General features: G+C 39.2%; 1 protein-coding gene across 1 annotated transcript in view; it reads left to right on the top strand.

The window, feature by feature from the left end:
• The window catches only part of LOC127415636 (PH domain leucine-rich repeat-containing protein phosphatase 2-like), an 87,139-nt gene that overhangs the window by 46,410 nt on the left and 16,993 nt on the right, over positions 1–23,736 (top strand). Inside the window, exons 7-11 of the mRNA XM_051654409.1 lie at positions 5,745–5,891; positions 7,320–7,550; positions 19,829–20,031; positions 21,648–21,708; positions 21,973–22,068. Of these exons, the coding sequence (XP_051510369.1) occupies positions 5,745–5,891; positions 7,320–7,550; positions 19,829–20,031; positions 21,648–21,708; positions 21,973–22,068 (738 nt within the window). The remainder of the gene's footprint in view (positions 1–5,744; positions 5,892–7,319; positions 7,551–19,828; positions 20,032–21,647; positions 21,709–21,972; positions 22,069–23,736) is intronic.

Genomic DNA, 23,736 nt, shown 5'->3' with positions numbered 1-23,736 from the left:
TTAGATAGGGACACACAGAAAGCGGGCTTTGTGTAGGCAAAAAAAAAAAAAAAAGAGAGACTGGATGAAGATAGATGGAAGAATCTCACAAATATTGTATACTGTTTGTCTGTTTCTTATTCCAGATAAATAATGTTGCATTTTCACATTTTATTGTACTTTGTAATAACAATTAAAGGGATAGTTCACCCGAAAAATTTTATTCTGTCAAGCGACACCCTTATGTCGTTCCAAACTCATATGACATTAGTTTGTATGTGCCACTATGAACGAGCTTCTCTCATGCATTCATGAACGTGCAACAGACATTTTTACGATTTTCACTAAAAAATGACAAAAACCTATTGAATGCCTTTCGACGACTTGGAACCGAATGTACTACATTTATGATACTTTTGGGTGCTTTTTAAGCTTTAATGTGAGTCACTATCTGCTGCCATTGTATTATAAATACGTACAAGGATATTCCTTCATATTTTCCTTTTGTGTTCTGCATAAGAAAGAAAGTCGTAGGGGTTTGGAACGACATGACGATGAGTATATTATGACAGAATTTTAATTTTTTGGCGAACAATTCCTTTAAACACATTTCCCACCCAATCCTCTTTACTGTGAGGTGAAACAAATATCTCATTTTCAATACTACCATGATGTTATTAATTGAAGAGAGCCTTCACACATGCCTGCTACTTTTAAATCTCTCCTTTCTGCTCTTTTCTCCCTATACGCCTCCCATTCTCTTTCTAGATCTCTCTCCCTACTCGTGTGCTGTGACATATTTAGTAACTCTGTGTGGTAGGCGGTACAATATGCGTAGGTTGATGGTACTGTAGTGTTGGGGAGTGATGTATGCATGAGAGCTCAGCATATGTTCTGAGTCAGGCAGCCACCTCCACAGCTGTGTCATTACCTTATCTGCCTTCCACATCATTCATTGGCAAGCCCGCTTAACAGCCTCACAGCACACTGGCACGAAAATGCACATCCAGATATAGCCGCTGCAGCCACTGATGTTCAGGTTTTGTGCTATACCCATATATCAGTATCCTTCCAAGATGCCTAGCTCAGGGTGTTTGTTGTGTCAGACTGTGGCTCCTGGCTGGATTAGGGCTTGGCAGTCAGCCATCCATGAGGAGCCCCATTTGACAGTGTCATTTGCCTGTGGTAACAAGGATACAAAGGCCATTGAGCCAGTTACCAGAAACAGGAGTGTGGGAAATTAGGCAGGAGAGACCAGGACAGATATCTAAATGATGTGACTCACCCTGCTTCTGAATATACTGCTTCACAGTAGGCAAAAAGCAGTATGTCAAATCAGTAAAGTGTCCAAAAACACCGTATTATTCATACATAGTAGGTGAAAACTACCCGGACGACATACTGCATCCACTGAGATTCTGTAGTGTGCAACCAATGGACACTTTGCTATCCTGTAAGGCCACTGGAGATCAGGGGACATCAGATTTGAAAAGTTGAATTACAAAAAGTGGCATATGTGTGGGAATGCATTTACTGCATACTACATGTACTACATATCTCCATTCTTAAAGGAATGTTCCTCAGTTGACAGCATTTGTGGCATAATATTGATTACCATTAAAATAATATGGATTTTCTGAAAGATCGCCATCTTCATTTGAACGATCTCGATATCGATTCTTAAATCCCAAGACCGATCTTATACTCTATGTGCAACCCTCTACTACAATGAGAGGAAATCACTCGCATTTGCGACCAAATTTCACGCTATGCAACAAAACTTTACAGGATTTTGTGAGACTGTGGTGGGTGGACCTTGGACCCTCTAGAGGGGTCCGGGGGGCGTGCTTCCCCGTAAGAAGTTTTTGTACATTTTGCATCAATATGGTGCACTTTGAGAGCAAAATTAAGAGGCTAGATCTATGAAGAACTTTGTGCTCTTGTAAACAATGTTGTGCTCTAGTAGTTATATAATCATAAACGCATTGGTTGTATAGATATGAATGGTGATGACACGGCAAAAAAGTCACACCCACAAAGCATAAACGAGATGGAGTTTAACACAGTTCACAAATGGTCAAAACACAAAATCAACTAGAGCATACATTTAAGCCAGGGTTTGACATTAAGCATTGTTTAAACAAATTGGTAATTCGCTTGTCCGAGTAAAAATGTTACTTGTACGGAGAGAAAAAAGGGCATTTAAGTTACATGTTCAAATAACATGTGAAAGTTTATGTTGTACATTTTTCTAAAATTATGACCGATGCCCAACCTAATATTGTAGAAATGTAAACTGCACTTGGTAGGGGAGGAGGCTATTGTCATATGATAATTATTTTATGTTACATATGGTTGTCAAATAAAGGAAAGCCTCCATCGCCATCATTTACAGCAGGGGTGCTCACACTTCTGTGGAATGAGATCTACTTTTTCATCATGTTATTGCAGCAAGATCTACCATGTACAAAAAAGGCTATACATTATCACAATACCAAGATTTCAGTAGTCGGTAGTGAAATTTGACGATTCTCAATACCAGCTTCAGAACCACAACAAATAATAACACTAACTAATATGTTAATTATGGAAGAATGGTTTCAAGTTCTTAATTATTCAAGACTAGTAATCAGTCAGTAATAAAATAAAATAAAAAACAGCAATGAATAGAAATAGATTAAAAATTAAGAAAAAAAAATACAAATTAAGAAAATTCAGTGCTTTTTTAACAGCTTTAGAAGTTTTTAACAGCAGTAGGCTATCAAGTATTCAAGTAAACTTTCAGAATGAAATGCAACATAAAACTGCTACTGCTCTTCACTGTATGATTATAATTCATTAATACTTTTTAAAGCTACTAAAGTTACCCAGTCAAGAGCAGTGTGTTTCTTATTTTCTTGTTATGGTTGTTTGATTATTATAATGACACACTAGACAGCAGCAGGTCTATTAGCTTACATTTAAACTTAAAAGTCCAACATTTTAATACAAATCCGCTTTTCTCTCCACTGTTTACGTTCACTTTAGACATCACTCTCTGTGTTTACATGAAGACCTCACCAAGACGGCATTTTGGCAGAATTTTGAAATGTTTTTGACCGTTCAGCATTTTCAGAACACACGTGCATGTTCAGCACACACACATATGCCACCTGTCAATCAAACAGGGCGCAGCTGTTACTAGATCGCTAGTGAATTATAAAATTACGTGCTTTGGATTACTTTCAACAGCAGAATAAGAATATGAAATTTCTGTTAAGTGACACAAGCCTAGGCTATCACAAATATAGCCGGTTATTTTTTCGTTATTGACGTTTTAATCAGTCTGCTTGTCCGTTCGGGCAAGTAAAATTATCTTTCACTTGCCCCTTCAAAAATCCACCTGTCCCGGACAAGCGTTATTGTCGTGCCCTGTGAGCCATCAAAGAAATGAAGCAAAAGTGGTTACTTTTGTTGAACCTCAGATGCTGAAAATAGTTACGTTATCAGAGCCGCTGGCAATAACATTAATGTTAGATAATTAGCTAACGTTAGCTAGCTAGAAATAACGTTACATATGTTACACATTGTTTTTCATGACAAGCAGCCGGATATGTCAGTCGACATAAGTGAGGAGACTGACAGCTGACTGACTAACTGGGAGTGAGAGATGCTTTGCCGAAGCAACGGCGCAAAACACAACGTTAGAGATCTTTTGTTATTATGAGAAGTCTAAAAATATTTTCGGGCTGCCACAGTCTAGGTAATTAATGGGAAACACTGATGTATATAATTGCCAACTGGCTGGTAAATGTTTAGATTTCACTTACCAGTGATTGTGTAGTATAGTGGTGGAGCATTCAGCAGCGAGATCCTTTAACTGCGTGAATAATGTCTCTTTCTGTTCTGTACAGTCAGTTGTTGATAAAAAAAAAATCACGAATAGATGCGGTCATTTACAGACGCTTTTGACAGAAATGCCAGTTTTCTTAAAGAGACACTGCCGGTTTTTAGCACTTGTTCAAATACCTGTAAATAGCACAAATTATGCAATTAAACAAAAAACATGAAACAAAAATAATATATGCAATACAATATCATATTTATTGATTGAATTCAAGGATATGTTAATTTTTTAAAAGCTAAAATGTGACCAAAAAGATAAAGAATGAATGAAAATACATTTAGTAAAATTAATATTTTCATATTTTACCCAGTTAGAAGGTCCCCTGTATAATTAACAGCATTAGCTGAGAGAGAATTTCATTCATATGAAAGCAAGGGGGACATTTTAATTGAAATATTCCCATATGAATCGATATCGAATCGAGAGCTTGTGAATTGGAATCGAACTGAATCGGGAAATCTGTATCAATATCCAGCCCTACTTGGCCCTCATTAATAGTAAAAAAATAAAGTAGCACAAATCAGTTACAGTAAGGCACTTACAAGGAATCATACTAAAATCATGTTAATGTGTATTGTGTTTACGTTTTGTTGCTACACTTTTGAAACTGTGTGTATTTTAATGTTTTTGGACTGGCATCATTCACTTTCATTGTAAGTGCCTTACCGTAACCATGATTTTTGTTTCTTTTCTTTTTTTAAATCAGCGGCGGGTGAGTCAAAATTATTTTTTGTGGTTATAAACAGCATGCCACAAATAAGGTTAATTGAGCTTAAATTTTTTTGAACCTGCAACATTCCTTTACTTAATGTCCAGGACACGCCTTTATGAAAATGTACGATGGTAAATGTATTTTGTGCCAAAATGCCACAGCTACTGCAGTTATTGCTAATACAACAAGACTATGGGAAGTATTTTTTTCCTTTCATTTTCTCCATAGGGGTTTTAAACCAAACCAAGCCAGCTCCAGGTTGAATCACAACATTGATTTATAATACTTGATTATAAGTATAAATACAATATATTTGAAGTTTATTTCAATAGATATACAGTACTGTGCAAAGGTTTTAGGCACTTGGGAAAAATGTTGCATAGTGAGGATGTCTTCAAAAATAAAGCCATAAATAGTTTTAATTTATCAATTAACGTCATACAAAGTCCAGTAAACATAAAAAAGCTAAATCAATATTTGGTGTGATCACCTTTGCCTGTAAAACAGCACCAATTCTCCTAGGTACACCTGTATACAGTTTTTCTTGGTTGTTGGCAGATAGGATGTTCCAAGCTTATTGAAGAATTCGCCACAGTTCTTCTATCTATTTAGACTGTCTCAATTGCTTCTGTCTCTTTATGTAATCTCAGACTGACATGATGTTCAGTAGAGGATCTGTGGGGGCCATGACATCTGTTGCAGGGCTCCCTGTTCTTCTATTCTATTTGCAAACGAAATGTTTGGGTGTCTAAAATTTATATTTCCTATTGACACACTAAAGCTGAAAATATAAATAACCATCTTAAGACAAATTTTTTTGTGAAGCATCTTATGTGCCTAAGACTTTTGCACAGTACTGTATATATAAAGTGTATATATAGAAATGCTAGAAACACCAAGGTTTTGGGTTCAATTCCCAGGGACACATTGAATGCACTGTAAGTCACTTTGGATAAGAAGCATCTGCTACAGTAAATTAATAAATGTAAATGTCATTGCTGGTTTTATAGATTTAGAGAAACCGTAAGGAAGACGGCTTCTTCTTCTAAAGACTCTTAAGTGCATTTGTTGTGAATCCATTATGCATAAGTGTTTCTCATATCTCATGGTAGAGTCACATCATCAGGAAATAACCTTGTCCATTAACAGCACTGAATATTTCCGCAGATTTGCACAGCTAAGGAGCTTAAATCTTTCTCACAATGGGCTGGGTGTGTTTCCGGAGTCAGTGTGTGAGATCCAGACCTTGACGGAGCTCTATCTCTCCTGCAACGGTCTCAGTGCCATCCCCGCCCGCATTGGCAATCTCCAGAGGTCAGCACACATTACATGACTGCCACAAAATGACTTTACTGCACACAACATTACTTTCTACACCCAAGAGCAATTTTCCTATGTTGACGTACAGTATTTCCCATTGAAACAGGAAGTTAAGGCAGAACATATCGAAGGGCTCGCCCATTTTTTTTAAATAGCCAATAGACTTTAGATTACATCAGCCATGAATGATGATTTGCTAATCGGTTGCAGTTGGTATTATGGGGAGGGACATTCTCATTTTAGAGAGCATTTGATTGAACAAAGATCTGTATTTTTGGTCAGTTTTTCTGGAAGAGAAAGACTGTACATTTTAAATGTGTATATACTGTATGCTAAAAGTTAATTTTGGCAACTTTTCGGAGCACTTGAACATATAGATGGGTTCAAAGCTAAAGAAAAAAACACATTGACTAAAAGCCATAAAACTCCACTTTTGAGTTCATGGGGTCTTTAAACAGCATATATGCTGTTGTTGTTGTAAGCTGATCTAACTTCCTAAAAGATAAAATATTGTTTAGTTTAACAAACTATTGAGGTCAGTGATACTTTTTTGTGCCAAATATCATCTCTCTTTTTTTATTAGCTTTAATGGAACAAATGTGCATTGCAGGTCTCTTAAAAGAAATTACACATCATATTGAGTGTGATTATGGGTTGTATTCCATAAAACTCTTTGATTTGCATGATTATATTTAAAATATTCAGTACTTTACAGCACTGCTGCTGCAATTCACAGTGTGGCTACATTCAAGTGTGGTGCCAAAGGGCCTGTCAAGTGAAGTTCTTTTTGTCCCCTAAATGAGCCAGTAAATTGCATGAAGTTCAGCCGTGCATATTACTCTCCCAGATTAAATCAAGCATAAAAATCAGCCTAGTTTTACTGCTCTCAGCCCAGCGCATATCAGGAGGGCACTGAGTTTGCAGAGAAGGCCTGCAATGGAGTCTTACCGTGATATATTGGTGACCATATCCATCTCAACCAATATGAGTGACTTAAAACTTGCTGATTGGGCTAATATTGGAATCTTATAATATGAGGGGCTTATTTATTAAACCAATAACCCTCGAGAAGCCGTGCATTACATCGTTACAGGGTGTTCTTAGGAACGATTCAAAGCAGCAACAGAAATATGACAATAGACACCATACGTTTGTTTCAATATATAATTAAACGTGTTAATAATAATAGTAACAATAAACAGTTCTTTCGACAAGTAATATAGAGAGTATCATTAGTGATGGGCATTTCCGGTCATTTTGTAGTCGAGTACTCTTAACACATACAAAACGAGTAATCGATTACTTGAAATTTTAAATGTATAAACGGGTACATCCTTAACCTCTCTTTAATCATTATTTCTCACATATGGTATATATCGGTGTGTATTCATATATCTTAATCAAAGACTGTTCTGTCTTCAGCTTACAGACTCTGTCTCTGGATGGAAATCAGTTAGATTCTCTACCAGAGGAGCTGGGCAACCTCGTGCAGCTCTGCAGCTTGGGACTTTCTTTCAACGATTTCCCTAACATACCCAGCGTGGTGGAGAAGCTCTGTGCCCTGGACAAGCTTGCGATGGCTGGTAACAGGGTGGAGACCCTAGGTCTGTGCATCCTGCTTCGAATGACTCACATTAAGAGTATTGATTTACGGTGAGCCATTAAAACATCTTCCTCTCTCTATTTCTCTTTTTTTTCTTTCGATATGGCACTTCCCACGAATTGGGTTCAAATAGGGCCTGAAACTCTCTTTTCAGTGAAAGATGCAGAAAATGTTGTTCATCAATCTTGCAAGGTCAAACCTAGGACCAGAGTATGCTTCGGTTTTTACGTGTACGCTAGGCTTATGCGTACAGGGTGAGTGACTTAAAGGGTTAGTTCACCCAAAAATGAAAATTATCTTATAACACAGACAATCATAGTTAAAGCATACAAAGGCCCTATTTGTACCCAATTCATGGGGAGTGCCAGCACGCTTGCGTCACGTGAGAGGCGGAGGGAACAGAGTCCCATTGTGGACAGGAATTGGAGAGCAACCGGAAGTAAACAATTATAGGGAAAAGGACTTAAATATTAATCTGTTTCTCACCCAAGGCAATCGTATCGCTTTAGAAGACATTAATTTAACCACTGGAGTCCTATGGATTGCTTTTACTATGACTGCCTGTGCTTTTTGGAGCTTTAAGTGCTAATCACCATCCACTTGCATTGTATGGACCTACAGAGCTGAAATATTCTTCTAAAAATCTCTATTTGTGTTCAGCAGAAAAAAGAAAGTCATACACATCTGGGATGGCATGAGGTTGAGGAAATGATGAGATGATGATCATTTTTGGGTGAACTATCCCTTTAAATTTTGTCATCAAGCACTGTACGCTTGCGTACCGATTTTTCTAACCGTGCATATTATGTATTCATAGTCTGCACTAATTAGTGGTTCCACAAGGTCGCAACACTGGTGAACACCTGGAGATATAGGTGGAAACAACAACAGTGGATGTGCACGTCAAGAGCGCGTGTGTTATGAGGTCAGGAGAGTTGTATAACTCCAGCCTGAAAGATCTTATGAGTCTAAACTCCAGAAGAGAAAGTCCAGTATCGCATAGCAGTTTTAGCATGCCTGCATGCATCAACCGCCTTTGTATGCGTAAGGTCAAATGGAGTATACTTTGAAAGGCTATACGCTAGCGTATACTTTGTTATTTGAGGCATTTTATTTTCTATTTATTTTGTATTAGTTTTCCAGTTTTGTAAAGCCACAACTTGATGTTTTGAGTCTGCAACTGGTCCGCGACGAGTGGTCTTAGGGTGCTTTCACACTAGCACTTTTGGTGTGCACCCAGGGTCGAATGACGTCAGAATTCGGTTAGTTTGGATAATGTGAACGCTGTTTTCCGAACTCGGGTGCACACCCACGAACCGCACCCGAGACTACCTGTAGGAGGTGGACCGCTTGTGATGATGTATAATTAGCGTCTTTATTAATATGGTATAATGGATTTCTCATACCTGCATGTCTTCAAATAAATAGGCATCAGAGATCAGCTCACATTCCTCACATCTCTGCAATGCATCCGCAGGCTCGTAGTAGACAAATGCTAACATTCATCATGTCATTGCACATTCAGTGCATCCGTGGCAGACAAGCACATGTGTCACTCTGTACATGTAATGTTTTTGTGTTAAATAAAAATAGATGATTACTTTAATAACACAGTGAAGCTTATGTCTTCCTGAGTTGTTACCTAGTTACAGTGGTAAACAGCTGCTGCTTGTACTCATGTTGATGATGCAATCGGACCCAAATAATATGATGTGAACAGAGACCAGCAGGGGGAGGGGGAGGGGGAGGAAACGAACTCTGGTTTGGTCAAAGCAATCGAACCAAGTGTGAAAGCACCCTAAACCCCTGATTTGTGTGTGTGTGTTTTTTTAGCAATAAACATTAAATAAACAGAAAAATTAAAAATCAAAAAATCTAAATGTATAAAAAAGGGGAGTAACAGGTTTGCAAATTTAGCCTAAATTAAGTAGGGGTTAACTAGTTTAGAATGTTAAAATAAACTTTAAAATAAAACCCTAACCCTAACCCTAACCCCCTAAAATAACTTGTTTAACAGGGTTGAATGGTTGAACTTGACAAATACAGTCAACACCGTGTTTTAATATTGTAAAAACTGAGAGAATGGAATGAAATCATTCATTGGTCTTACCACCATGCTGCAAAAAGTTTCCATATTACGTTTATTTAATAGGCTACATCTACTGTTTTTCTCACAACATAAAAATATGGGATTTGTGCCTGTAATGCTTTTTAAAAAGTCATTGCACATCAAAATTTTTAATATTTTTGGCAAGCGCCTTATCTCTTTCACACTCATCCATCTTTGTGTCACGCTGTCTGTTTTAGCTATTTCTGTCTCTTTCCATTCCTCCTTTTTGCTTCTCTCCTGCCCGTCACCCGTCTGTATGTTATTACTCTCTGCTCAGACTTTATGCATAATTCAGGATCAATATACAATGGTAATGTAATAAGATCAGCTATCAGTAAATCACGCCGTTGACAGCACAGCTCATTCTGCTCTTACAGGTGGCTCTGTCTATATCAAAGCAAAGACAGACCATTGCATAAAATCATTGTCTTCCAACTGGCTTTGGGTTTTATCAGAGCTCATAGTCTGTCTCATTTTAGGGCTTTTGATCCTTAAAATTGTTAACTCTAATAACTTTTTGTTATTAAAATATTATATTGATTCTATGCATCAAATCAAATAGACACAACAGAAAATGCTAAATCAAACCACATGAAATCACAACTTTTCCCCCTGAACATTAACCCCGCCACCGACACAAACAGGCCTCTCAGTGGTCAAAAGCCAACTGACAAAGACACACAAATAGAATAAAACAGCAGAAAATACTTAGAAACATAAAAAAAACAAAAAACAAAAAAAAAAAGAACATAAAAGGCATACTTTCAAAAACAAAAAACAAAAAGGTTGCAACACACACATCCAAAACCACTAGTCTCTCTCTGCTGCATCTCCCCAAGAGCCTTCCAAAAAGGCTAAATAGCTACCCCATTTCTTGATGTACAAATCCAGCCAAGCCTTCTACATGCCATCTCCTCAAATGCCGCTACCCTGCCCATCACCGTGTACGACTCCTGAAATGAGGGTGCTCCAGCCGACTTCCATCCCCTAAGGATGACCTGTCTGCCGATCATAACACTGGCTAGGACCCAAATTTTTATGTATTTATCCCCTATATTAATGACCGCCCCATCGCCTAAAATACAGAGTCTGGGGCAAAATGAAATTTGAGTGCCCAATACGTCACACATAAAACTCTGAACCCTCAACCAAAATTCTTGGATCTTAACACACCACCAAAAAACGTGGTTGTGTCCCCATCTTCTGAATGGCATCGCCAGCAGGTGGGTGTGTCTTTAAGACCAAGCCTAGAGGGGGTCCAATAGAATCGATGAAAAATCTTACATTTCATTAGGAGCACCCTTGCATCTCTAGATGTAGACTTGACATTTTTTTTAATCCTAGCCCACACTCCCTCCTCCAATACCAAGTTTAAATCTTTCTCCCATAATCTCTTGAGAGAAGTTGAAGCTCCGTCCCCCAGACTCTGAATCAGCAGGGAGTAATAAACTGATGCCTCATGACCTTTTCCAAAAGCAGTAATCACCACTTCCAGGGTATTTGCCGCATTAGTGGGGTGTATGCTACTCCCAAAAATAGTACAAAATAGGTGGCGCAGCCTAAATAAGACCTGGGGATCCTAAAATGTTGAACCATATTTTCAAAGGATCTCAACACTTCACTCTCATATAGGTCACCGAGCATATTAACCTCCCTCACAATCCACTCTGTCCAGCAGAAAGGGGACTTATTAATACATAAATCAAAATCAAATCAAATCACTTTTATTGTCACGCAACCATATACACAAATGCAATAGTGTGTGAAATTCTTAGGTGCAGTTCCGAGCAACATAACAGTCATGACAGTGATGAGACATATACCAATTTACAATAAACTTCAGATTTACACAGCACAATTTAAAATCTAATATACACATAATTACACACAACACAATATACAAATAATAACATACAATGTACAGTATACAGTACACACGATATAGAATACACATTATACAATAAAAAATAGTATATATAGTATATATAAAATGTACAGTAGGTTGTATTGTACTGTACTGATAGTCAGTTACCAGTGTGTTGTTAAGAGAGAGTATAATTTATGACAGTCCAGTGTGAGATAATAAGATTAATAAAGTGCAGTGCTGATGTATATTGATCGTGAGAGATCAAGAGTTCAAAAGTCTGATTGCTTGGGGGAAGAAGCTGTCATGAAGTCGGCTGGTGCGGGTCCTGATGCTGCGATACCGCCTGCCTGATGGTAGCAGTGAGAGCAGCCCATGGCCCGGGTAGCTGGAGTCTCTGATGATCCTCCGAGCTTTTTCACACACCGCCTGGTATATATGTCCTGGAGGGAGGGAAGCTCACTTCCGATGATGTGTCTGGCAGTTCGCACCACCCCTTGCAGGGCTTTGCAGTTGTGGGCGGTGTTATTGCCATACCAGGCGGAGATGCATCCAGTCAGGATGCTCTCTACAGTGCTGGTGTAGAACCGTGTGAGGATGTGGCGGTTCATTCCAAACTTCCTCAGCCGTCTCAGGAAGAAGAGGCGCTGATGAGCCTTCTTCACAACGGCCTCAGTGTGGACAGACCATGTGAGTTCCTCAGTGATGTGGACACCGTAGAACTTGAAGCTGCTGACTCTCTCCATTGGTACTCCATTGATGGTGATGGGGCTGTGTTCTCTTCTCCTGAAGTCCACCACATGCTCATTTGTCTTGCTAACGTTGAGGGAGAGGTTGTGTTCCTGACACCAGCATGTCAGAGTGTGCACCTCCTCTCTGTAGGCTGTTTCATCATTGTCAGTGATCAGACCTACCACCGTCATATCATCAGCAAACTTAATGATGGCATTGGAGCTATGTGTTGCCACACAGTCATGTGTGTACAGGGAATACAGGAGTGGGCTGAGAACACAGCCCTGTGGGGCTCCAGTGTTGAGGGTCATTGATGAGGAGATGTTACTGCCCATTCTAACCACCTGGCATCTGCTTGACAGGAAGTCCAGGATCCAGCTGCACAGCGTGCTGTTTAAGCCCAGAGCCCGGAGTTTCTCATCAAGCTTGGAGGGCACTATGGTGTTGAATGCTGAGCTGTAGTCTACAAACAGCATTCTCACAGAAGTGTTCCTTTTTTCCAGGTGGGAGAGAGCAGTGTGTAGTGTAGATGCAATGGCATCATCAGTGGAGTGGTTGTTGCGGTAAGCAAACTGCAATGGGTCCAGTGAGGGAGGCAGCACAGAGCAGATGTAATCTCTGATTAGTCTCTCAAAGCATTTGCTGATGATGGGGGTCAGAGCAGCAGGACGCCAGTCATTTAAGCAAGTGATTTTGGATTGCTTTGGTACAGGCACAATGGTGGATGTTTTGAAGCATGTGGGGACCACAGACAAGGAGAGGGAAAGGTTGAAAATGTCCATAAAAACACCAGCCAGTTGGTTCGTGCACGCTCTGATGACGCGGCCCGGAATGCCGTCTGGACCCGCGGCTTTACAGACATTCACCTGTCGGAAGGATCGGGTTACATCCGCTACAGAGACGGAGAATGAACTAACCTCTTTAGCTTCGGCCACGAGAGCTCTCTACGGAGGGTGGTGTTATTTCCCTCGAAACGAGCATAAAAATTATTTGGCTCATCCGGGAGAGAGGCAGCGGTGTTTGCGGCAGAGTTTTTATTCCCTTTAAAGTCCGTGACAATATAAATTCCCTGCCACATGCTTCTAGAGTTGGTGGTGTTAAACTGTCCTTCAGTCTTGTTCCAGTACTGGCGTTTTGCTGCTCTGATAGTTTTGCGGAGGGCATAACTGGCTTGTTTATGCTCCTCCGCATTCCCAGAATTAAAAGCGGAGGTCCGCACATCAAGTGCCATGCGAACATCGCTATTAATCCAAGGTTTCTGGTTGGGGTAGATCCATATTGTTTTGGTCGGAACAGCATCCTCTACGCACTTTCTGATGAAACACATTCCGCTATCAGCATAAAGCTCGATGTCGTCATCAGAGGTGCACCGGAACATCTCCCAGTCCACGAGATCAAAACAGTCTTGTAGCGTAGAGTCTGATTGGTCCGACCAGCACTGGATCGTTCTGAGGGTGGGTGCTTTCTGTTTCAGTTTCTGCCTATAAGTGGGCAGAAGCAGAATGGAAGAGTTGTCCGAAAGGGGACTATATAATTTAATTTAATTTAATTTAGGGTTCAGCCATATGCTTGAAGCAACATTTAAATAAATGTCAGAATTAAACACACTGGACATGTTTGTCCATACCGCGTGCAATTGCGAGATAACGGGCTGTAACTTAACTTCTCTGTTTAGTTTGTTAGAAAGGCTTTGCTATGGCGAAATAGGGGCAAGAACTTCCTGTTCAACACAAAACCAGGGAGGGCTCTCTCAGGTTGAAGCAACCAATGAGCAAAATGTCTGAGACGGAATGCATAATAATAAAACAAAATCTTTGGTAGGCCTAGCCACCTTTGTCAATCGGCCTATGCAACTTACTGAAATGTAATCTGGGACATTTACCATTCCAAATGAAGGACTTCACTATGCTATCAAATTGCTTGAAATAAGAGAGGGGGACATCTACAGGGAGAGATTGTAGCAGGTAGTTGAATTTTGGAATACAGTTCATTTTAATAACATTAACCTTCCCAATCATAGATAAATGTAATGAAGCCCACCTGCCCACATCGCTCAAACCTTTTTGTTAAAGGGTCAAAATTAACTCTAACTAAATCACACAAATTTGCTGGGAATAAAATACCCAAATACTTAATGCCCTGTTTGGGCCACTGGAAGGCACCCTGCTGAAAAGCCATTACAGCTTTTTTGCCAGTATGCTGTGAGAGTCAAAGCTTCGGATTTAGACCAATTAAATCTGTATCCTGAGAACTTAGAAAAGGAATTACTAATACTGTGGAGGCAAGGCATAGATCTAGTAGGGTCGGAGACGAATAATAAAATATCATCTGCGTAAAGCAAAAGCTTATGCGCCACACCTCCCGCCAGCACCCCTGGAAAATCATCCTCCTTTCTTATCGTGGCTGCTAATGGTTCCAGGGCAAGACAGAACAATAATGGGGAAAGAGGGCAACCCTGCTGGGTGCTCCTATCCAGAGTAAAATAATCTGAAATTAATCCATTTGTTTGTACCGCCGCTACCATATCAAAAGCTTTTTCGGCGTCAAGTGAGATGGCAGCAACCGGAGTCTGATCATTCGCCACCGACCACATGATATTGATGAAATACCTAATGTTATAAGAAGAGCTACGGCCCCGAATAAACCCCACCTGATCTATATGTATAAGAGATGTCATAACTTAATCAGTTAGCCAAAATTTTTGACAATATTTTAATGTCTAGCTGGATCAGGGAAATTGGATGGTAACTCTTACACTCGCTTGGATCTTTGTCCTTTTTAAGAATCAGACTGATCCGGGCTTGTCATGGTTGGCGGAAGCTTTCCATTCTTTAATGATTCCATATAAACTTCTAGCAAAATTGCAGCCAGTTCTATAGCATAAGATTTAAAAAATTCATCGGCAAAGCCGTCTGGCCCCGGAGCCTTGCCTGTGGGCAGGGCCTTAATTACCTCGCCATGCTTCTCCAAGGTTATCTCAGAATCAAGAGAAAGTTTTTTGCTTAGTCGTCAGTTTAGTAAATTCTAATGGTTCCACAACGTTTCTAATATCTTCATTAGTAGACAAAGACGTGGAACTATAGAAATCAAGATAGAATTCTTTAGCTTCGTGCAGCTTCTTCTAACGGTCAAGTGAATGTTCAGTGAGCCGGTCCACTCAGCTGCAACGTGAGTACAACGAGATGACTTGCTCACTCCATTGACTTTATGAAGGATATCGCTTACTGTGGGCATGTGAATGTTTTACGGCCATCCTTAGCATCTATTCTCAATTTGGCCAAGAATATCAGTGCAAAAGCAACCTTCCGTTGATGTAAAGGTTTCTTGCATTCCTTGAATCGATCACGTTTCTCTCTTGTTGAATTCGCAAAGTCTGGGAACAAGAAAATGCTGTGGTTCTTCCAAGAAAGCTTTCCTTTACTCCTCACCTCGCATAACACAAGATCTTTATCGGATGATTTCAGAAATTTAGCCAGAATTGATCGGGGCCTGTTTCCCTCCGTGGATCGCCGAGCAGGATCCCTGTGAGCTTGCTTGATTTCCATCTTATGGCCTGCTATGTCGAGCAGATTCGGAAAGAGTTCATCCAGGAATTTCACCATATCCTGTCCCTCTTTGCCCTCAGAAATTCAATTCGGATGTTATTCCGCCAGCTACGGTTCTCCATGTCCTCCAACTTCTCCCAGAAACGCTCCAAATCCACCTTTGTCGCTAGCAGATAATTCCCTCTCCGATGACTCCAGGTAATCGATCCATTTCTCGACATCCCCCACTCTTGTAACCACATCATTGAACTTTGCCTCCAAGTCAGCAGCGACCTTCATCAGCATTGCTGACATGTTCGGCATCTCTTGCCGCATTTCCCGCACTTCCCCGACTAAATCGACTCCCTCTCAGGGGCATCAGCTTGAGTGTCTTTTAATGTCTCCAGAGTCTGAGGATTTTGAATTCTTTGACATATTGTCCTCCTAGAACAGTTATGGAACAGAGTCGAATCTCACCGGTTTATGTCATTAAAAGTGTTAAAACTAGCAAAGTGCGCAGAGCTCGCCGTTCACACGTCCGATCCTCGCATGGCGTAACGTGACTCCCTGTCCTCCCTTTTCTTAAAAAAAAAAAAAAAAAAATCGAGGTTACAGTGAGGCACTAGAACTGATTGGGGCAAATTTTTGGAGGGTTTAAAAGTAGAAATTTAAAGCTTATAATTTTATAAAAGCACTTACATTAATTCTTCTGATAAAACTAATGTATTATTTGAGCTATATAGTTGTTTAAATTGTTATTTTTACAGTCATTTTAAAGTTTGTTGACATTACATTGTCATGACAGCAAAGTTGTAAAATTGGCTGTAATAGAAAAGGTTAGAAAGCGATTTTATCACACTAAAATCATGTTAACATGCATATTGTTTGTCTTGTGGCTATACTTTTTAAACAATGAGTATTTCAATGTCGACTGATTGGTCCCATTAACTTTAACCCAGTTTTTTTTTTTTTTAAAGAAGTAGGCAAATCAAAAAACATTTTTGTGGTAATCAACATTATGCCACAAATGCTGTCAATTGAGCTTAACTTGTATTGAACCCAGAATATTCCTTTTAATAACTGCAACATTTAAACAGATTAAAACAGGCTGAGTTTTGACTTTGGTTTGTGGATTTTCTGGTACCAGGCTGCACCTGCTGTGGATTAGAAATCCTGCTAGGTTCATAAAGCAGAAATCTTGAGCTGTTGTGAAAACTCACACAGGGTCTGAAACTCCTTTGGCAGAGTCAGGGGGAAGAAGACAGACTGAAGGAAACAGGAAGGTGTCTGTCACCTGAACAAGCTTTGAGTTTTTGTGCTGGATTATCCCAGTGCTCTTGACACAGAGTCCCTCCTCAGATTCCTCACTTATTCACCAGTCTCACAGGCAGAACGTGTGCAAACAACAGATGTGGCCGGGAATTTGAGTTCACAGGAGGGCTTAGAGCAGCAGAAAAGTTCAATACCCCTTTCGTTTTAACAGTGATAGTCATTAGTGAACTGTGTCGCCTCTAATAACAGGAAGCAGTTGAGTCAAGATTCTTTGTTTATACAGATGGAGGTGAAACAGAACATGGGTGAACCCAACCTTGACCTATAAGTACAGATCTTCAACTAGCCCCAAAACGTTTTTCTGAACTTCAAATTACACCAATATTTGTTTATTAGCCATTTTAAAATTGCACTAAATAATAATTTCCAATTAAAAAAAAGTTGGGAGGTCATTAATCCCTTGACCGTTGGGACTCTCTGCTAATATAATCACTTTACAAACTCCTAAACAACATCCAGCTTGTTTGAAATTATCGCTGACAGTCGGTAGGATGGGTACACTTGACCAAGGCAGTGACCAGTGAGCTTCAGGCCAAATTCCAGTTCGTATATTCATCCAGATTTGGATAAAAAAAAAAAAAGCACCTGCCAAATGCAAATGCATAAATGTGAATATATAAAGGTGAAATAAGGGTTTTTCAGAGGACGGAAGCGATTATATTGCTCTTCGACGCTAACATGCCTGTTTGTATGACAAATTATATTATATATTATAATTATTTTATAAATTCATATATTATTCATAATTATATTATTTATATTATAAAGATATAGCATTTCTGAGAATGTATTTGAATAATTGCTACTTGTGTACTTTCAAGTGCTCCTTGAAACAACCACACTGTCTTTTTCCAGAGCAGCCTGTATTTCACCTGAGGTTACCTGTGGGTTTTTCTTTGTATCCTGAACAATTCTTCTGGCAGTTGTGGCTGAAATCTTTCTTGGTCTACCTGACCTTGGCTTGGTATCAAGAGATCCCCGAATTTTCCACTTCTTAATAAGTGATTGAACAGTACTGACTGGCATTTTCAAGGCTTTGGATATCTTTTTATATCCTTTTCCATCCTTTTTGCATGATCAGTCATATTTTCAAAATCAATGCCAGAATTTCACAATTTCTGCCAGGGTATGCAAACTTTTGAGCACAATTGTATGTATGGGACAATGGAGGCCTTTTGATGGATAAAAAACACTGTATGGGGGCTCAAGGGTGTCCCCTGAGAAAAATTTTTTAAAAATGTAAAAGTAAGAATGGACCATTTTTATATTTTCCTTCAAGTGAGAATCTACTAACAAACAAACAAACAATTTGCATAACTACAGTGAAGCATTAAAATACTGTTTGCTTAATTTAAGTGTAAATAGGCTTTCCTTGCTACCCATGCTATGATGACATCTCTGATTAATATTCACAAAATTAGAACAAAAATCTGTTTGTTTATTATGAAGGCTCATAACATGCTGATTAAAGTCTAAAGGCGGCACGTCCTGGCACAAACCTGGCTTTGCTGAACCACCTGAATCACATATCAAACAGATGATGATAGTTTCACTTTGCTTCATTTTTGTTTTCTTCAGTGTGTTTAAGGGAAAGATGCCAGTATCTGTAGCGTTGTCTCCACTACTGTTGTTAATAACCGCGCCTGCAACTACGTACAGTAAATTAGGCATTATATGGCGCCTATAGCAGGAGATATTCACGGAGAGCAGGAATAAAAGTGTGTTCAGCGCTAGGGAATAATCGCATAGTGCTGGAAATATTTATAATTAGCACAAAGACTTAGATCTCAGTCCGGATTGAATTGTCCTTTGGTCCGGATCCAGACCAGTGTCCGCCTATTGAGTACCCATGCTGTACATTATGCCTTAACTGTCTATTAATATCGATTTATAAACATTCACACGTGTAATAAGTAATTGTTAAGAGCGTGTTCTTGCCTCCAAGTCCTGTTGGAAAATTGCCAAGCCATATTGCCCACGACCCCGCAAATGTGGTCTCGTCCAAACCTTTTGGCGCTTCTTCTTCTGCTTCTTTCCGTGTGTAACTGCAAATGATAAGGCACAAATTCCACGAAACACTGATTGTTGTTCATGGTTATTGCTTATGTCTGCACAATGCTTTTGCTCTTGGCAAGCTTCAGGTTGATTGGCTGCGAAAATGGGGCATGATATTGAAGCGTTGAGAAAAGTCTGAGGCAGTTGTTTAGTGTGACACCTATCCTCCATTCTTAATTGGTGAGTGTGACAGGCTCATCAACTGAGGAGGGCAAGATTAGCAACAACAGTTGCTAAGTGTGACACCCCTCACCTAAATCGAGCTATTCCGAGTCTGCTAGTGTGGGGCAGGTTTTAAATGAAGACTACAGTTATGGATATCCAGTCATTTTATTCTACATGAGGTGGGTCACCCCTCATGGTGGCCATCATGTTGAGGTCACATGACCAGCCATGTCTTGTAATTGGAAGAGTGAATAAACAAAAACTTCATGCATCCATGCTTGGTTGTAGAGCATGTAATGTCCAATATATCCAATTATATCAGTTGCTTAGGAAGACAAATGAGAATAAACAGTGAAACATAACCATAAAATTACTTACTATCCCTTTAAGACACAGTGGACACCATCATCTGAATGCTCTACAGTCTTAGAAATATTCTCCTTTATTCCACTATTAGATAGTTTTTTCTTTTGCCATTTGGATTCTTCTCTTGTGATGGTCTTTTGTGTATTTGTGGCAAATATAAGGCCTGTTGTTTGTGTGTAGGTTAAATGGCCTCTGCTGTGTTAAAAGTGAAACTCTGGAGCCCATAAAACATCTAACCCAGCTTGACTTGAGAGACAACCAACTGACTTCTCTGGACCTGAGCTCGGCCTGCAGTCTGGAGACCCTGCAGTGCCAGCGAAACCAACTCGGAGCCCTCACACTCAGTGGCTTCACTCTACGCACACTCCACACCAATAACAACCGTAAGACACAATACAAGTTTGAAGCTTTATATTTCTTTTTTTTTTTTTTTTTTTTTAATTTTGTTTCCTAGTTTCCTGTTTCTTTATCTAAGATCAGGGGCATCTGAAAAGTAGGGGGCACACATTATAAAACTTATCAGCTTAGTTCATGGCTATAAATTAGGTTATGTAATGTCACGAAAAGTTAACACATACACTCATCAACCACTTTATTAGGTACACCTGTACACCTACTTATTCATGCGATTATCTAATTAGTCAACCATGTGGCAGCAGTGCAGTGCATAAAATCATGCAGATACGGGTCAGGAGCTTCAGTTAATGTTCACATCAACCATCAGAATGGGGAAAAATTTGATCTCAGTGATTTTGACCGTTGCATGATTGTTGGTGCCAGACGGGCTGGTTTGATTATTTCTGTAACTGCTGATCTCCTGGTATTTTCACGCACAGCAGTCTCAAAGTTTACTCAGAATGGTGCCAAAAACAAAAAACATCCAGTGAAAGGTGGTTCTGCCAATGGAAAGGCCTTGTTGATGAGAGAGGTCAACGGAGAATGGCCAGACTGGTTCGAGCTGACAGAAAGGGTACGGTAATTCAGATAACCCCTCTTTTCAATTGTAGTGAGCAGAATAGGATCTCAGAATGCACAACATGTCGAACCTTGAGGCGGATGGGCTACAACAGCAGAAGACCATGTCGGGTTCCACTTCTGTCAGCCAAGAACAGAAACCTGAGGCTGCAGTGGGCCTACCATCTGTGTTCCTCATCAGACCAGGCTATGTTTTTCCATTCTTTAACTGTCCAGTTTTGGTGAGGCTTTGCTTACTGCAGCCTCAGCATTCTGAGTTGCTATTCTGCTCACTACAATTGTACAGAGTGGTTATCTGAGTTACCGTAGCCTTTCTGTCAGCTTGAACCAGTCTGGCCATTCTCTGTTGACCTCTCTCATCAACAAGGTGTTTCCATTCGCAGAACTGCCGCTCACTTGATGTTGTTTGGTTTTGGCACCATTCTGAGGAAACTTTGAGACTGTTGTGAATGAAAATCCCAGGAGATCAGCAGTTACAGAAATACTCAAACCAGCCCATCTGACACCAATAATCATGCCACAGTCGAAATCACTGAGATCACATTTTTCCACATTCTGATGGTTGATGTGAACATTAACTGAAGCTCCTGACCCATATCTACATGAGTTTATGCATTGCACTGCTTCCACACGATGGGCTGATTAGATAATCGCATGAATCAGCAGGTGTACAGGCGTTCCTAATAAAGTGCTTAGTGATTGTATATCACTGTCATATAAATAGTTTCTTAGTGTGTTTTGTTCAGTGCTCTGCAATGTGTAAAAAATGATTACAAACCTGACTTTTTTGCCCAGCAGTCCTTGATGAAAGGCATTTTGCACTGGCTGTGGTAAATTACTGTTTACCACTTACTGCTTACTAATTTACCGGTGGCCAAAACTCTTAAAATATAAAGTAGAATTTGTAAAACTTAGACATTTTTAGAAATGACGGGGACTTGTCCCACCTCAGTTATAATAAATGTTATGCCTCTGCTACAGATGATTGTTCAGAACTGTGATTTTACGGTCTTATTTTCCATAGGTCTGACCACAGTGAACATCTACCCTGTTCCCAACCATCTAACACATATGGACCTATCAAGGTAAGTGATACATCGACTGATATGTTCCTTCATAATACCTATTGTCATATCTAGATATGACACAACATTTTGTATTTTTAATGAAAGTGAAATTGCTGCACAGCCATTTAGAATAAATAATCATATAAAATGTGACCAGATGTTAATAAACTCGTTTACCAGGCATTGTATAGCAATAATGTCCTTTACCTACACACTTGCACAATTCGAATAATCTTTTCTAAATGGGATAATGTTAATTTCCAAGTCTCCTGGCTCCTGTAGGAATCTTCTGGAATACCTTCCGGACTGGGTGTGTGACAGCAGGAAGATTGAAGTGCTGGACATCTCCCATAATTTGCTGTCTGAGCTCCCAGCCAGGTGCGAGCCTTTGTGTGTTTGAGGGTCAGGTTTTGTCTACAAGGATTGTAAAACCTGAAATCACCTACATAGTTGGGAAGAGCCAATGGTCCCCAAAAGGAAAACTGCTTACTAAATGTACTAAATAATGTCTTAAATGAAAATCAAAAAAAAAAAAAAAAGAAATTTATATATATATATATATATATATATATATATATATATATATATATATATATATATATATATATATATATATATATATGAATTATATATATATATATAATTTTTTTTTTTTTATGCACTTAGCAATAGTTTGGGGACAACATTTTTCCCCAGAAGTGAGCTAAATAAGCAAAATTTTCCTTTGGGGACTTTCGGGGACATCCTCAATTAGAAAAGTCAATTCATAAATAAAGCAAATTGAGATAGGGTAAGTCTCTATTATTTAGAATTAACTTTATATAAAAACAAGAGATGTCCATGTTCTGTCCCCATTTATATAGCTGAGTGTGTGTATGTTCAGACCTACAAAAACTGCATCTTCATTGCCCTTTTGAGACTAAAAAAAGTTCTGAAGCTCCCCCATTTTAGAATGTTAATGTCAGCATTTTGTACTTGCTTATTTTACAAAATTGCCCAGTCGATATGAATAGAGTTGGTTAAAACATGTCTGGGCAGACGGTGGCTCTGAATGGAAATAGGACAGCGTTCATCAGCACACGCTTGATGAAGCCTCTCTGCCGTCTCAAAGCAATGTGATGTAAACGGCACGCAGATGAAAGCATCGACATTTCCAGCTAATTCCACATTAACATTCCATCATTTGCATCTGAAAGAGCTAAAAGCCATGCACAAATGAGATAATATGCGGCTTGAAGTTTGTGCCCCATTTGAGACTGGTAGTGTTGCACTCTGCCTCGCATGAAAATGCTGTGTTGGTATTTTAAAGGAATAGTTTACCCAGAATGAAAATTATGTCATTATTTACTCACCCTCATGTGGTTCTAAACCCATATGCTGTTTTTTTGTGGAACACAAAAAGAGACTTCACGCACCTCTTTTCCATAAAAAGACAGTTCATATTAACCACAGCTTTCAAGCTCCTAAAAGGACAAAAATCAATACTCCATATGACTTATGCAATATTTTCCAAGTCTTCTGAAGCCATACAATAGCTTTGTGTTAGGAACAGACTGAAATTTAAAGGAATATTCTGGGTTTTATACAACTTAAGCTCAATCGACAGCATTTGTGACATAATGTTGATTATTACAAAAAGTTATTTTGACTTGTGCCTCCTTTTCTTCAAAAAAAGTAAACATCATTGTTACAGTGAGGCACTATAGAAGTGAATGGGGCTCCAATATTAATTGTTCTGTTAAAACGTATGTATTATTTGAGCTGTAAAGTTGTTTAAATCATCGTTTTTACGTTTGTTTTAGAGTTTACAGCATTACATTGTCATGGTAACGAAGTTGTAAAATTGGATATGACTTTACACAGTAAAGGTTAGTAAGCAATTTTAATCACAATAAAATAATGTTAACACATATAATGTTTACATCTTGTAGCTATAATTTTGAAACTGTGAGGATTTTAACATTTACAGATTGGCCTCCATTTCACTACTGTTGTAAGTACCTCACTGGAACCCAGATGTTTGCATTTTGTTTTTTAAGAAAAGGA

Source organism: Myxocyprinus asiaticus, chromosome 2, assembly GCF_019703515.2.
Source record: "Myxocyprinus asiaticus isolate MX2 ecotype Aquarium Trade chromosome 2, UBuf_Myxa_2, whole genome shotgun sequence".
In the NCBI taxonomy this organism is placed as follows: domain Eukaryota; kingdom Metazoa; phylum Chordata; class Actinopteri; order Cypriniformes; family Catostomidae; genus Myxocyprinus; species Myxocyprinus asiaticus.
This window is presented reverse-complemented; position numbering and strand designations above follow the sequence as displayed.